The 17,105-nt window shown below is 39.2% G+C and overlaps 1 protein-coding gene across 2 annotated transcripts in view; it reads right to left on the bottom strand.

The window, feature by feature from the left end:
- Positions 1–17,105, bottom strand: part of TSHZ1 (teashirt zinc finger homeobox 1) — a 56,763-nt gene that overhangs the window by 29,445 nt on the left and 10,213 nt on the right. Inside the window, exon 1 of one of the 2 annotated variants that reach the window (XM_071456297.1) lies at positions 10,493–11,156. The exons of the other annotated variant lie outside the window; for it this stretch is intronic. Within the exon in view, the coding sequence (XP_071312398.1) occupies positions 10,493–10,517 (25 nt within the window). The 5' untranslated portion in view covers positions 10,518–11,156. Of the gene's footprint in view, positions 1–10,492; positions 11,157–17,105 lie in introns of those variants that run through there. 2 annotated transcript variants of the gene reach the window in all.

The following is a 17,105-nucleotide window of genomic DNA, read 5'->3' on the forward strand; positions in this document are numbered from 1 at the left end:
AGACCAAGTTACAACTTTTAAAAATAATAAAAAGGGTCTCATGTAAATAGATTATAAAGAAATAATTTTTATGCATGTGAAATCACATGAGCTTCATCTAGGCTTTTGGAGAACTTTTCTCAGCTGTTTTGAAGAGAGCATAACCACTGGAAAATGAAAACACTACATCTAAATGGAATAGTTGGGGTCATTTTCTTACATATGAAATTTGTGACAAGAATATATGACAGTTTAAAAACTTAAACTCAAACTTAGGCATAGAGTCTGAGGTTACATCAGGATTGCACTGATGGTAGCTTACCACCCCTTACTGCATCCTTGAAACTGTACATTGTGATTGTACATCTCAGCATCTCACTAAAAAAGTTAGGTGGCAGAAAGAGTAGCAACATAGCAGATCCCCAGTGCTAGTGAGTCAAGAGGTTAGAGAGAAAAAATGGTTTAGGGAAAATACAAGTAATTTTGTTTTCAAAAGAAAATATTCTTACATTTTAGGAATAGTATTCCATGCAGGCCTTCAAAAAGACTTCAGCAGAGAGATGGGCAGAGAACAACTGTCTGAAATTCAACAAAGTCAAATAGAGGGTCCTACCCCTGGTGAGGAATAACCACACAAACCAACCCGGACTGGAGACTGACCTGCTGGGGGCAAATCTGCACAGAAGGACCTGGGGGCCCTAGTGCACAACAAGATGTCCATGAGCCAGCAGTGCCCTTGTGGTCAAGAAGGCCAATGGGATCCTGGGATGCATTAGGAAGAGCTTTGCCAGCAGTTCAGGGGAGGTGATCACACCCTTCTACTCAGCCCTAGTGAGGCCACATCTGGAGTGCTGTGTCCAGTTCTGCAAGAGAGACAGAGAGCTCCTGGGGCAGCTCCAGCGGACAGCAACAAAGTTGATCAAGGGACTGGACCATCTCCTTTTACAAGGAAAGCTGAGGGAGCTGGGCCTGTTCAGCCTCAAGAAGAGATGACTGAGAGGGGACCCTAACAATGTCCGCAAGAATCTGAAGGGAGGATTCAGAAGGATGGAGCTAGGCTCTTATTGGTGGTGCTAATCAATAAGAAAACAGACAACAGGCGGACTTTGATGCACAGAAAGTTCTTCCTGAACATGAGGAAGAACTTTTTTATTGTGCAGATGACTGTGTACTGGAAAAGGTTGCCCAGAGATGATGTGGAGACATTCAAGAACCATCTGGAAACAATCCTGTGCTGTGTGCACTGCTTGAGCAGTAAGGTTGGACCAAACAATCCACTATGCTCTCTTCCAACCTGACTCATCCTGTGATTCTGTGATTTATCCTCAGTGATGTAACTTGATAGGCAAAGATCAAGGCTGATAGGAGGAACAGCTGGTGCAAGAGATATCTAAACTAATGCTTGCATGGTGGGTGAGGAGACCATTCTCTCTAACTACAGAATGACACGTTTCTAAAGGAAACACATCACTTCAAACCAAGTAACTGTACACCAGTATAGCAGCCACACTGGTGCTCAGGCACAAAGCACTTCCAAGGAACTGCATTTAGTTTCTGAAAAGAGGGCCAGCTAAAGTTCTGATCATTTCTAAGAACAAGCTTAGCTGCACCTGGTGTAGACTGTCAGTGAAAGCAGATTCACTCTGTGAAGCTGAGACTGTACAGATGTTGAAGGACACATTTAGTGCAGGTATCTGGGTGTGCAGATGCAGTGCAAGCTGCTGCAGGCTGAGCTCTGGGTGATGGAAGTCCCTGACAAGAGGATGTGAAATGAAATGTCGAGCCTCTGCATAACCAAAGGCAGAGGGACCTGTGGCCCAGCCAGGTGAATGGAACACTCAGAGACACAGCAAGGTCTGAGCACCCCAGATTTTGCACACTTACACTGTAAGGGCATAAAAGCCCTGGGTTTTTTTTGTCCAGGGCCCCTCCTCAGAGGCACCCAGCTTAAGCTGTTATTTTGTTGTTTAGTGATTGAATTATTTGAAGGATTTGGACATCTGAGATTTTGCTATGGGAAATCCAGGCTCGAGCCAGCAGAGAAATCTGGTCTGACTCTGAGAGTGTGGAGTGTGTAGCTGCGAGGGGGCTTCAGTCCCAGCTCAGGTGATGAGTGCAAATGCTGGAGTGGCTCCCGGATGGTCAGACTGGGAAATTTACAGAACAAGGAAACAGCTGAGGAATGCTGATGTGTTCTCACAGATGCTGGAAGAGGTAATCCCCAAAGCTGTGGGAGTGGTGGCCTTCAGCAGAAGGACAGCAGCAGAACAGTGGTGGTAGCAACAAATTTTCATGGTTATGGTTGCTGTATTTCTGGTGTCTGCAAAAGTATCACAGCACTGACACTGCTGTAAACTCACAGGTCTTTGGCAAAATGCTTATAAAACATAAAGGAATAGAAAGATGGATATGGGCAGGGTGGTATTGGGCTGAGGAAGGGGATTACAGAGACTACATTTTGCTGAATTTTCTCTGAAACTGCTACACATAGTGTTCTCTAGTCTAGAAACCTTCTCTAGGAGGAATCAAAAGGCTATATTAAATTCTTTTTTAAAGTGAAAAACATTGCAGGGATGCTTCTGGTTCAGTCCTTTTTCTACATACTAATGTTTGCTTTCTGTGTGTTCTTTCCATATAGAAAATACAGTACAAAGGCACAAACCTTGAAAGATGTATCTGATCTAAGCAAAAGTTTACTTGGAAGTACAGCATCTGAAGGAGTGCTTTCCACATGTAAACAGAACACTTAATCTGAGGAACTGGGCCGTTCACCTGAGAAAGTAAACCGTATTTCATCAAGATCTACTAGAATTTGGGAAACTCTTAAAAGCAGATGCTGCTGATTACTTAAGGGAAAAAAGATTAATGCTAAAAATTTAGCTGTGTCCCAGGTACATAATAGACTAGATTACATGTTTATTTGATCATCCAACTAAGTTTTCATTTCATCTACCTAATGCCTAATGAAGCAAATTAAAAGTTCAATTTAAGAAATACTCTTTAAGTACAATGTCACTTTAAAAAATACAATATAAAACATATGCTACATACTGCCTGCAAAAGAATACCTGCAAGTGCTAACCTTCTCAAGAGAGGATGGGAAAAAGCAGCTCATCATGGACTCTCAGTGGAAATATAAGTTAGTTGGAAGTTGCTTAGTCTTGAGGGATATGTGTGATTTTGTAAAGGACAGAGCACTGAAGAATGCATCATGGGCTGTGGACTATATTCCTAGCCCTACAGACAAGACTTCACCTTAATGACATCTCTCCTCACTTTTTGCTCCTTCATCTTGATTGTCTCTTTGGGGGTGGAGTCTGTGCTCACTGTTTCTAAACAGCCTCTAACTGAACAGGCTCTGATCTTGACTCAGAGTCTTTAGACAACAAAATTCTTGTTTCGCTAACTAATCACAAAAGCAATTTTACATATTTATATAATTTATACACAAAGCCAAAGACTGTTTACAAATATGGAATTCAAATGGTTATGTAATCTCCTACCTTTAATTCAAATAAACAAGGCAAAACTATCTGAGTGTATCTGATTCTCCATTTGTCTTGAATACAAACCCAATCCCACTACATTACTCAATCACATTCTTAACAGTTGAGCATTAACTTTATTTTAAGATTCCATTTCAGTACAAATAAATGCAATGGACACCAACAAGACTGCTAGGTATAAGTGAGCATAGGGCTACAAGGCTAATTTTGGAAATTTGAGTTTCTTTTTTTTTTTTTAATCTTCGCAGGAATGCATCAGTAAAGCAAACTCACCAGTTCTGGAGAGCACTAAAATTCAGAAGAACAGAGGCATGACTCTGCAGGTTAATAAAAAAATTCTTCATGTTACACAAGATATAACCACTCCAAAAATATAGAGGCCAAGGAGATAAAAAAAGAAAAAGTACACAGTTTACTGGATATACCTCAACTACAAAAGCACCTGTGCTAACTACATCACTGACACAGTTTAAGTGCTCAGTAATCAGACGACAAAGTGTTAACAGTCAGTGAGTTGCCATGTAATTACTGTTGCATCCAATGGAGTTTCCCAGTACTGTATGCGCTGCATTGTTCCTGTTATTATGTGGTAACTATCAAATTACCACGTGTCATCACTGTAACATTAGGTTGATCCACTATGGAAATTCATTCTGTTCAATAGCAGTCTAAATTCTTCATTTTGTCCTTCTGGTGATATGGACAGGTGGATTACATACTGAGCTATACAAAAGGTTAAAGGAGTAGGTGAGACACTTCATAGATTAAACCTGATCAAACAGCCTGATTCTGCCACTTTTTCCCACTATGAGTTTCACTACTTTCCCGCAGATGGGATAATACTTGACAGGGTACTACTATCTGTCCCAAAGTGATCATTTTCTCCTTAAATTTCCTGTAAAACCAACATCAACTTTCTCCTTCTACAGCTAAAGTAGTTACTATCTTAAAAAAATAGAGTAGAAAAGAAGGTTTTGCTTGCTGTAAATGGAAGGGAGTCAAAAATGTCAGGAGATCCATTTAGGACTCACAGTGATACTAATCTATTTTACTGAGAAGACATACAGAAAATAATACTGTGATGGGAGGAAAGAGTATTAGGGTTTTTTTTAAGGGACAAATAGAAATAGATACATCATGATAAGCTTTGGTTCACACATTTGCTGTATCTATATTTCTGTGAAGAACAAAATTAAGTGCTAGAAGTGTTTTGAAATAACATTAGGAATACATACACAAGTCTTGGAAACCACCCAAGTGAGGGAGCAAAACTTCAAGTGTAGCTCTCAACCTGGGAACCTCCCACACTACAACAAACTCATTAGCAACTGCTAACAAGCCACCTGGTGTGAGCCACATGATAAGTGAAAATACGACGGCAAGGATGTTATGAAAATGGTTATCACCCATCAGTGCATTCACTACAAGGAGTATTTTGCACATATATTTTACATTAACACTTGGAAGGTGCTCAGATGTTACGTGATTGGAAGCCCACGCAAGAGCCCGCGCAGATGACACAGTAGTTTCAAGGGCATAGGATTGTTCACTATTAGCTTCACTGACATCTAAATAGGTGCACAGCCAAATTTATACACAAATGAAAGTCAAAGACGTTAAGGGGACAAAGACAATTGGGTAATTATGTAAATAAAATCTGAAATATTATAAAAGATTTATCAAAATGAGGACAGAGTCTTTTCTTACCATGATTAGTTAGCGCATAGCAGAATCCCTGAGCAGACAAGACAATTACTGTTTCGCACAGGTTAGCAGAGGAAGATATACTGTCTCAGGAAAGTAAGATTTATCAACAACCACCACGTGTCAGGTACTGGCTTCAGGTTTGCAAGCGTGTCTGAATTAACGGAGAGGTAAGACACACCTTTCTGAAGAAAGGCCTGAGGTCTCAGAAAAACCCATGGCAACAAGTATTTTCTCTGCAGAACTCTTCCACCTCCACAGCTGCAGCTCATATTTCATCAGTACTCAATCAATAGACAAAGGTAGTCCTCTGGCTACATTTGGTAAAAAATGGCTCGAAGGCAGCTTTTTCCCAAAAATGGCTCACTTCCCTTCCCCTCTCCACTTCTGCACAGAGCATTTCTGACCATTTGCTACATCTCTGTCAATCTGCCAGCAGCTCTGTGGCTCAAGATTACAGCACGGGAGATGCATGCAATTTCCAAGTATCAGGAACTAACAGTAAGTTGGCAACTGTATAGTTTATTGAAATAACATGCATTGTTGTCCTCTCAACAATTTACCTTCAATCTTCTTCAGTATTTTCTAGAATCTCTTGCAGAATCCAGCTCACTTAATATGTCAGTCATTTTGAAGTTGTTTAACAGGGAATGGCAGTCAGTGGAACCAAATGGCAATTAAAATAACCTCTTGCAAGCAATTTCAAGAGAAGACTAGAAGTAAGGAATGGAAACAAATTCATGTTCTCATATTATAATCAGGTCGTTCTTTCACTGTCAAATACAATGCCTCCAAACCACAAGTGATATTGGTCTGTTTATAGTAACAAACATGGTGGAAGAGTGTACACGGAATTCAGGAAGTTTCATCACTGTGTCCCCTAGACCCACTCTAAGAGGGTGTAGTAAAACAGTAAAACAGCAGAATCACAGAATCACAAATTCATAGAATAGTTTGGGTTGGAAGGGACCCTAAAGATGATCTAGTTCCAACCTCACTGCCATGGGCTGGGACACCTTTCACTAGATCAGGCTGCTCAGAGCTTCATCTGGAAAGAGCTTCCTAGCATTGTTTACACTAAATATTGCACCATTAACTACCCCAGCAGCAACATGTGCACCATTCAACCAAACTGTAGCCTCTTACAGCAGTTTTTTCTCAAGATCTACCCTTGGTTCTAAATGTGCCAATGAGATTGTGTTCAAAAAGTTCTATTTTAGTTAACTTGATGTCGCATCTGAGAAACTGCCCTGCTACAAACTCTTCCTCTACAAAGAACTTCTACATGAGCACGCAAATATTTCTGAGATGCAGTGACCAGCACATGTGTCACCATGATCTTCCAAAATGTTGCTTAAATAAAAGCTTTGGGACCGGTGCTACCTATGTTGCTCATGGGAAGTAACAAGCCACACTATGGGAGAGAGCGAACAAGGACTTTGTCTCTTTAATTTTACATGCATGATAATGTTTTTAACCACTAAGGTCATACCTGCATGTGATGACTGACAACTTTTCAACTTGATTCAAAGCAAACAGCTGTTGGTTTGATTGCCTAGCAACTAAAAGTTGATGGATGACCCTTAAGATGGATAACTACCATAAATCACCTCATTCAGACTCTCAGGGAAAAAAAATTAAAAAACAATGGTTTTCATGACATTTGCTGCACTCCATAATGTGCCATGATAAATTTGGCTGCCTTATGGATACACAGTTGTGGCTGTTGAAATTAGACACTTTTGTTTTCTGCATTCTGCGCTTCTTGTAGCCCCCTCTGTAAGGTGTGTTCATATTAATATACTCCACTGTCAGAAGAAAGCAGAATACCAGAAGCTACTGTCAGTCACCACAAGGCAGGGAGAATCTGTATTGAATCTCTGCATCACCAAACAGCTTTTAATCAGGAAACAGCAGTCTTATATCATAGCTATGGCACTGGGCTACATGCATTAATAATGGTTACAATATATTTAGTGTAATGACTTGACCCCGGTCAACATTATTGATGCTGTGATTAATATGAATTTGATAAACTGCTTCCTCTTTGACGACATTTTGTATGTTTCTCAAGCAAGAGAAAAATACTTTTTATGTATGAGTAAATATAGCAGGCCTTCATAGAGGCATTCTGATCTCAGCTGCACAGGTGTAAAAATAGATTCCCAGGATTTATACAAGTGTCCCTGAAACTGAAATCTCAGCTACAAGAAATAGAGGGGGGGGGGGGGGGGAAGAAAAGTGGAAAAAAATAAGATATCCTCATTTTCATTTCATTAATAAAAGAAAAAAAAAAAAAAATCCAAACCCTCCAAATCAGGATTCTAAGTGGAAGGCCATATTCCTCCCAGAGAGTGTTCAGACAGAAAGGGAAATTCCCTTTTATTATTCTAGATAATAGGATTTCTCTGTTTGTTATGTACAGAATACATATGCATTCAAAAACAGATGTTCATAATTGCTTTCATTGTTTGGATTTTTAAAAAACTCTTGAGCTTGACTATTCATATGAAAACTCTTGTACTGAATTTGGTTTATGACAGCAAAGTGATTTCTAGTTTTGTTTAAAGGAAAAAAAAAACAAAAAGAAGATAGTTTGGTTCAAGTTTTAGTATATCCTTGGGGAAGTGCTGCCTTAAATTATAGTATGTGATGATTTCATCAAGGACAAGTCTGGTAAATGCTACTACCTTCCTCTAAGTAGACACGTGTCAGCCCACATGAATAAACTGCTGTCCAGTGCTATTCTGTCACATGACACAGTCACTCCCAAACTGTGATACGTGACCCACTGAAGTGGGGCAGGTCACCAGGCACCCCAAGTTATGATCAGAGGCATGCAAATGAACTCCAAAAACTGCATCAGTGGGAAATGGAAGGTACCAGTGGAAATCAGAAAATCAGAAATTGGATGGAAAGGGAAGATGAGCAATTTCACCTGGGGAGCAGATGGTTACCTGAACAATGTAATTGGGGAAATAATGCTAAGGGAAGAAAGTTTCAAGGTGGGACTGAGCTGACAGAATATGTGGGGAAAGTATGCTTGTCACATGCTTGCACTGTATCTAAACCTATGCTATCAGTTTCAGGAACTTCTCCCTTGAACTGAAGTTAGTTGAGCATTTTCTGAATTCAAGTTAGTTCATTTGCAAAACAAAATCAAAAGTCAAGTTCCAGAGGATGAAGCATTCTAATAAATTCATCAAGCAAACTGGCATGCTGGTGGTACTAAATTAGAAATAGCACTTAGCTGAGCCATGCCTTCAGATTTTCAGCAGGGTTGCAATCAGTTTTCCAAAATGTATATTCTGAAAATATGAGGCATGTGTCCACCTGCAAGACCTTGAACTACATTTCTTAATTTTACATAAAAGTGGAATGTAAGCACAGCATGCAAACAGTTGTTGAAGTCTACTGCATTTCTCAACAACTAAGAAAGTTGATGCTCCACCAGATACGCGCACAATTTAGTGGATGCTCCACTTCTCTAAGATGCCTCAAGCAGTGAGTATGTAGCTTAGATGCCCTTTGTCTCTGAGAAGAGATGAACTTGTCAAAGTAACAATGCCAGTTGTAATGCAATTTATTGGATCTTCTGAAATTTCAGATCACTGCATCCTATAATCAATACTTTGCATTCTTCAGCCACAGTACCCCTTCAACAGAGAGCATAACCAGTGCAATTCGCAAAAACAGGAGTCTCAAGTGCACCTAGATATGTTTAGCATAAAAGCACTTATATACAAGTAACATTCAGACACAACCACTATTTATTGTTTCAGCTTTAAGTCTCGGATGCCTCCGTGAAGGACCCACTAAAGAGGACAAGATGGCATGCTGGCCCTTTAAAACTGAAATGCTTGTTTCCTTTCTGTAAGAAAAGTAAATCATGCTATAGTGAGTGGAGCTTTGAAAAAGCATCCATCCATTAAAGTTCATGGATCCTCGTTTCCAGATTGTCCCTCCCCTGGCTGTGTCTCAAGTTACAGCCTTGTACAATCCAAGTCTAAATAATATTCACTATGATAAATGACACCATAACTCCGATATCCACAATCAATCTTTGCTTTAAAGATACATCCATCTTCAATAATGTTGATGGGGATTCTGTAAAATGGGAAACGTGACTGTTTTCCCGACCTCCTAACAGTGGGGGAAGGAAGCTCTGAGTGATGGCTGTCAGCCCACATCTGGCTGCAAATATAAATTAGCCTTATGTAGACAAATGAAAGGACCAGCCCTGACTAGAAAACAGCCACTCCTGAGCAATGGCTAATTTATAGGACTCCCTTCTGGAAAGTTCCTAGCTGAGGCTACAGTCTCCTTAGCTATCTCTTTAAATGATATCTGATGCTGTAAATAACTTCAGTGTGGTTGGAACTATGCAAAGTACAAAGAGCGTTTTGGTGGGGGGAGGGGAGGAGACAATAACTTTCTCATATTCTTTGTACATGATCAAGATTTAAATTCAGCCACTCAAAACACATTTGCACACGCACGCAGACAAACAAAAGTTTTGTTTCAGGAAACGTTGTTATATTTTGGAAATATGCTCTTCATTTGGCAAAAGATCATTTTCTGCTTTAACTCCTTTGTCATCTCCTGGGCTGCAGGACCGAGGCAACTACATTACAGAAATTAAACTATTCAGTGCAAGCGACACCTTGAGGTCTGCAGATTACTTTTTTCCCTGTTAAATGCTATCAACTTTTCCTTCTCCTCACCTTGCCCCCTCTAGCTGATAGAGTTTCAGGAGGAGCATGGTGAGTCCTACTAGTTCAGTTCATCTAAGCTGGTGCTATGCAGCTCAGATGTTGTGAAGTGGCATGCAGAGAAACTACCTGCTCTATTTATTTCAGCACATGGTTTCACAATAACCAGAAGGAAATTTTAAACAGGAAGGTGGAAGGAAGACTCTCTGATCGTCTCATCCACAGCCACACATGAAACACAAATCCCTACCTGTGCACAGGACAGTGGCTACCCTTTTTTTCATGACTGAAATGCTTTATTACCTTATTCTTTATGTCTTTGACCTTGTCCTGCCGTAGAAAAACGCAGGACTTTAATTCTTATAGCGCACAATATATGGGAATTAAAAAAAAAAAAGAGTTCTTTCCAGGAGGAATGGGTGAGTGGATGAGGGAGCAGCCCGATGCACATTATTGCCACACACGGGCTGGCTGGGATGGCACCTGGGCATCGCAGCTCTCGGGGGAGGGGGAGGTCCAGCGGCACTGGGGAGGTCTGGCGGCAGCAGTGGCGGCAGCGAGGGTTAATTCTGTGAAGGTTGAAGGACTTACAGTAATGCTGCGAAGACAGAAACATCACAGGCTTTCCTGGCAAGAGGCTCGCAGAGGGTAGGAGGGGACTGCGAAATGAACTCTCTCAGGCTTTGTCGTGTGCGTTTCCCAAGGCCCGGCCTGGCCCCTTTGATAAATGACACATGTCATTCTGTCAGGGGCTGACACTGCAGCTGGGAGGGCCGGTGATGTATGGCTCCGCTGAAAAGGAAATCAACTTTTTGGCACCAAGTAAGACTGTGCCCTGTGTAAGGATTTTGTTTCTCAAAAAGTGAAAGATAGACTTAGGATTTAAAAAAAAAAAAAAAAAAAAGTTGAAAAACAGATTGAGCGACAGCTTACACTTAACATAAATTAACTCGGTAATGGTGAAATGTGCTAGCCTGTGATAAATAAAAGCTACATTAGTCAATTATTAATCACACTCCAACTTGTAGCCAAAACCCATGACTTAAATCTGAGGCCTGAGCTGCCTTACAAACAGATAAGACAGTGTTTGATAGATGTCTTGCATAGTGTAATCAGGAAGGAATCAAAGGCTTAGTGGTTTAACTAGGGGGGGTGTGGAAGGTTCTGGAAACTGAGACTGGGTAAAGTGGATAACTGGATTGAAAGCACCCTTTCACTGGGGATACAGTATATCTTTTGACTGCTTAAAGAAGGGGGGGGGAAGGCGGAGAGAGAGACATATCTGAATTTGGTTTAATCTTTTTTTTATATACAGGAATGTCTCGAAACTCTATTTCCCTCCCCCACCTCCCACCACCACCACTGTGTTAAATCATTTAAATCTGATCACTATTAAATGGATTCTCACCGAGACATCAAGTGTTTCAAATATGATCGTTTTGCACGGATTACAATTTAAGCATTTTATTTAATCGAATGAACTCGCATCAGGCTGCAACACATTCATGCAAATACAAGCTGTAGAGAAAAAGCACAAAGCTGCATAAACGAAACGATTCCTATTCAACCAGACTGTAAAGACAAAATAAAGGATTTCAGATAGGAAGAAAAAAACCAAACATCTAAAAACACAGGGAGGATACAGGGTGGCAGGGGGAAGGAGAGGGAGAAGGGATGCAGTATCTAAATCCAAGCATTACGCCCGTGTGAAAGGCTGAACTCACGCATCACCTTGTTGAGATGCAAGCATAGAACCTCTCTGGGTTTTTGTTTATACTCTGCCTACAGGGGAACAGGACGCACACTGAACCCAAAGGTGACTTTTGTTCCCTGACCAGGGAGAGAACTAGCACCACAGAGCACTAAAATGTCTTGCCTACACGTTCAGCTGACCTACAAGGCTAGCCTAGCCTTTCTGCAGGCCCGCAAGCCAGCGGTGACAGGATGCGAGTTTCACCAACTTTTTCCCCACGTAGATGCTCTCACACCTCCTCCTCACCATCCACAACTCCACGTAACTGAAAATTAAAGGTCTCATGTGATACACACAGCCCAGAAACGGGATATTTCTTGGATGAATGGCAGCGCCAGGTTCTGACCTAGCACTGTGCCTACACGAAGCCAGCTGCTGGTGCAGGCTCCTTGCACCAGGTAAGCTGCCTTCTAACATCACTTGTATTTTCACCAGCAATTACTGGAGAGCATCAGGGGGATGGGGGCTCACAGAAGTGCAACAGGCCTCCCCAGTTCAGGCCTTAATGAGCACTGCTATCAGCTTGAACACTGTATAAATGTTTGTTTGTCAGTCAGTAATTTCCATATGTTTTACATCATTTCCAGTGATGCACACTGGTTCACCAATAACTTGTCTAACTCTGCTGAAGCTTCGGACGTGGCGTGTTAATTGTGGTATCACACAACTGACTTGAGATTTTAAGCAAGACACAAAAAAGACACAAGGAAAGAAAACATTCACATCATCAACCCATGAAGGACTTAATCAGACAATTTCCCTAGCCACAAAACACTGCAGAAAAAAACCCCTCTGACCTTTAAAAAGAGTATTTACCTTGTTCCCCTTCCCCTCAGTATGTTACCACTTTATGCAACAAAATATGGAAACTTTTAAATATTTCTACATGGGACAGGTCCTATATTGCTCGGTGCTGTACAGACACACCAGGAAAGAAATGAGCTTTTGATGTTAATCAAGCGAAAGTGCATTCTTCAGTTTACATATGCTGCACATGCTTGGCTTTTCAACAGTACAAATAGGAAAATAAAAGTAATCTGTAACTATAAAAATTACACCACCAGTTACAGTCAATTTTTAAAGTCTCTATACTTTCAAATGCATAAATGTATGCATATACATTTAACCACACACATTCCCTTGCCCTCCAACCTGCCATCAGGATTTTTGCATTACAAAGTAATGTACTATTGTAAAATATGTCTTTGCATGGTGCTGTGGACTTCTCAGTAGACCCAAAAAACAATGCAGTTTACCTCAGCTTTTAGAAATAAACTAACAGTTTCGCTCAAGTAAAATCTCAGCTAATCTCAACCATCTGAAAATGACAGCAGTTGTCTAGATCACAGCAGCAATATACCCACTCACCAACATCAAGGTGGTGCAGAGAGTGCTTAATTGAGGAATTTAAAAACAACGACTCAAAAGAGCACAAATTTCAAAGTAAATGAAATAGGGAGACTCTTTGAAACCCAAACTTTAGTGACAGCCCCTACAGAGAGTACAGCTATTTTCTCAAAACATGTAAAATATGACTATAGAAAGAAAGACAAGGAGCAAGGGAATGGCATGTATTTAAAAACATGGGCACACTGCCTGGTGTTTTAAACTTTTGCCTTCCTATTGCTAAAATATCATTTTTAAAGTCCATAAAATTTCAGATAGTGTGCAAAATGTTTATATATTACCAAGGTCTCCCTTTAAAAGGTTTATACTTTTACTTTATGACCTGTCCTTGATTTGACACTTCCGCTCATCAGAAAGGGATTTATAAAATAATCCTGAAGGTGAGGAACAGACATCTGTCAGGGACTGGCTGAGTTTCACTTTGCGAAATTTAAGAGGGAGAGAAATCCTGTTAAGCTCTCTTTAGTCACCAATAGACATCAAAGGTAATAATTAAAGAAGACAGACGTCATAAAAATAAATTTATGTAGTTCTTTATAATGCACAAGCACTGTAGTGTGTAAAATATCTATTAGAGTGAAAGAAAATACAACATTCCAAACGAGCAAAAATCTGTTTTGTTTGAGGTTTTTTGCCTACTTGAGTAACGTTTAAAAAAAAAAAGACACCCAAGTTTAAACTAAAGTCTTTCAAAACCTTTGCCATCTGTGGGTACATGAACTATGGATGACCCCGAATGATTTGCACTCTGCTCAGAATCCCTTAGAAAGCACGGGAAAAAGTATCATTAAGAATGACTGATGACTGCCAGTCATGGTTGACCTCACCCAAGCTTTGGTCTCTGCCTCAGTAATAAGCTGTCCTTTATTAGCACCAACACTCCATAAAAGGGGTGTGTTTAGTCACAGGATAGTGGCCTTCTAATGCTCATTGCTTCTCCCTGAAAGATTGATTAGTGCTCATTTTTACTGCCTTCACAGTATATACAGTGACAGTGCTGCAGAGTGTCAGGGCCTGCAATATTGATGATAAGTACAACTACAAACTAGAGGTTTGGAAAACGCAGAGTACTGGGACTTCACTCTTCTTTTCAACTGGAAAACACTGCCAAAACAAAAAGGACAGAACTCAAGCTTACACAAGCTACCGATATTCTAGTAAATATAAACTGAGGCTAGGGAATTCCCTCTCTCCGAAAAAAGGCCACATAAAATGCAAAACTTATCAGAAAAGGTTGTTTTTTAATTTTGTTTTGAAAATGCATAGGCGTTTTTCCTTTCACCTACCAGTGGCTAAGGCAAAAAGAGATTACCCTGAAATATCATTCTTGTGTGTGTTCTTTTACTTCAGAAAGGCTTTTCAGTAGTGACTTTCAGAGTAGGGAAAAAAAAAATCTATTGCAAGCACAGTAAGTGAATGTTCCTGATTTGGGAGCTACTGCAATGCCCCTTTGCAGCAGCAGGTGCCTCTTTGAGGGTAAAAAACAAAGGAAATATGAAGAAAACATGTTAGGTTTTCTATGTATCATATTCTGCACAAATCTGCCTGCATTAACATGACTCCTCTGCAGCTTTTACTCTTACATATGAAGTAAGTGGGATCTATGTAAATTCCTTCAGTGAAATTAAGATCTGGAGTATAAGCTGGCACCATCAGAGAAAAAAAAAACTGTGGTAGATTCATGTAATGTAGTATGCAATTGCATGCAGTGCAAAGCATATTTTAAATAGAGCAAGACCCAGACATGATCCTTGCAAAGCATCAGCATCATAGTGATGAAAGAGCAGGTAAGAATTCATGAACTCTTTCAAATAAAGAAATTCCAACCTGAATACATTACTTGGAAAAGCCATGCCTTGCCTTGATTTGATTCAAAAAGGTAGAAGAGAATTGAAAACACTCTTTAAAATTGGTGTTTTAACCAGAGACTTTATAGCATACAAGGCCAACTCCAAGTTATACTGTAGTAAGTTTAACATGGAACAACTTGTCCATATGGCTCTTCCTGGGAACGAGTCATTTCACATGTTACAGCAGGATCCAGCCGAAAAAAGGCATGTTTCACTGTTACTTTTATATAGCTGTGAACTTGAGCACAGCAACCTCATACCAAAAATTACTACAGCAAGAGTTTATTGCATTAATAATAGGATGCCCTACTGCTGTGACACATTCTGTACTTTGAAATAAATATTAGTCACAATAGTTAGGTTTTAAATTCATATACTTTAAAGCTGAGCTGTAACTATGACACTTGCAATAGTGATTATTTGCCAATAAGACCATTATTAACCATTTCGCAAAGAGCTTCTCCTTTTATTTGGTCTCTTTTACTGTCTTACCTATAAATAATAATTTAAAGACATTTTTACTTAAAAACAAACCAAAACACAAACACTAGCACTTGAAAACTGGATGTCAAAATTCACATTCACACTTTTGCATTGAATTCATGTATTTTGATTTCAGTAATAGAGGTTACTTGCAAATAATAAAGAATTGATTTTTAAAATTTAAGAAAATACTTTAAAAGTCTTACTACATGTCTGTAGGACATCATGGCCCAAGTCCTGTGTCATGAAAGTCAATGGCATACTCTTTCACATACTTCTTTTGGGCTTTGGATCAAGCCCAGTCTGGAAGCTATTCATTCTTTTTGTTCGCTACCTTTCATTTTGTACATTTAAATAATAGTGTTTGGAGGGAGGAGGAAAAAAAAGAAAAAAAAAAAAAACAAAAAAACCCACAAAACCCAAGTATGAAACAAGTATTTTTAAATCAGGAAAAAAAATCATTTAAAAAAATTAACTAAAACTATGGCTTATCTTAAAAAGCAAAAAAATTACACTACCAATCTAGACATTCACATAGTTACTAATTATTTTGGTGGTCAAAACTGGTCCTGCTGTATAGAAGAAAACAGAGACAATGATAAGCAGCACTGTGACTATTAGCTTAAAGGGATTCTACTTGGCTATTTTCCTGCATCATGCACTGCACTCACAATAATAAAGAAATCCTGTATTCCACTCTAATTCACCGAGAAATAGAAATGCTAGAAATCTAAAATAATTAAGTCAATTCTAGGTTTTTTCAGAATGGAAAGGAAGCTTCTTTTTCATATTAGCTTTAAATTTCACAGAGACATAATAGCCATGGAAGAAAAAAAATGTCCATCAGCTAAAATAAAATGCTTAGTGCTGCAGCACTGTGGTGAACAAATGAGCAAACCAAGAAATGAAACACTACGAAAAATAAAAATAAAAACAAATTCAAGATTAAATATGGAGTTTGGGTAGCAGGCCTGCTCCAAGAAATACAGGGGGATAGGTATATAAGTTATGGTTGGATTTTTTTTTTTAAGTCTGGTATTTGTGAAAATACTGAATCTATTATCAGTTAAATGGAGCTCAGGGTTAAGTAGCAAGTATACTAAGCTAGAAATTTATCTTAGATACTGTATTCCCACAAAGAGAAGGATTTCCAACCTCTACTGATGGAGCCCTAAACAAATCACTAAACTCAAAATTGGACTAATATGCCACATATAAATCTGAAGAGTGATAATTACAAGTTTTGTTTCCATTATTGACTAGTTTTAATTTATGACACAAAATTAATATAGTCAATCAACAACATGAAAACACATCTATAAATAGAGGTTGCAACCAGAATGCACACCTTGCACATTCTACACGTTATAAAATATAGCACACAAAATCCAAAGTATTGGTGGCGGTTGTTCGAAAGGTGAATTTTCTATCACAAAAAATCTGCCATCTCCAGTTCTAGTATCTTGTCTACATGTATAAGGATCAGCTGACAAGCACATGTCTGAATGTTCAAATAAGAAATTAGCATCGTCATATACTTGCAAGCTGTTTTTCGGAATACTTCAAAATAATCTGTTGTCATTTTTAAGCCAAACTGCTGCTATGATAAAAATTCCTTAAAATTAAAAACTAGTTATTTAAATGACTGAATAAGACAACTGCCCAGATTTATTCTTTCAAGCATATTCCCATACTTACAATATATTTAGTT

Source organism: Agelaius tricolor, unplaced genomic scaffold (genome assembly GCF_023055355.1).
Source record: "Agelaius tricolor isolate 1412-34295 unplaced genomic scaffold, bAgeTri1.0.p SCAF_2, whole genome shotgun sequence".
Taxonomy (NCBI): domain Eukaryota; kingdom Metazoa; phylum Chordata; class Aves; order Passeriformes; family Icteridae; genus Agelaius; species Agelaius tricolor.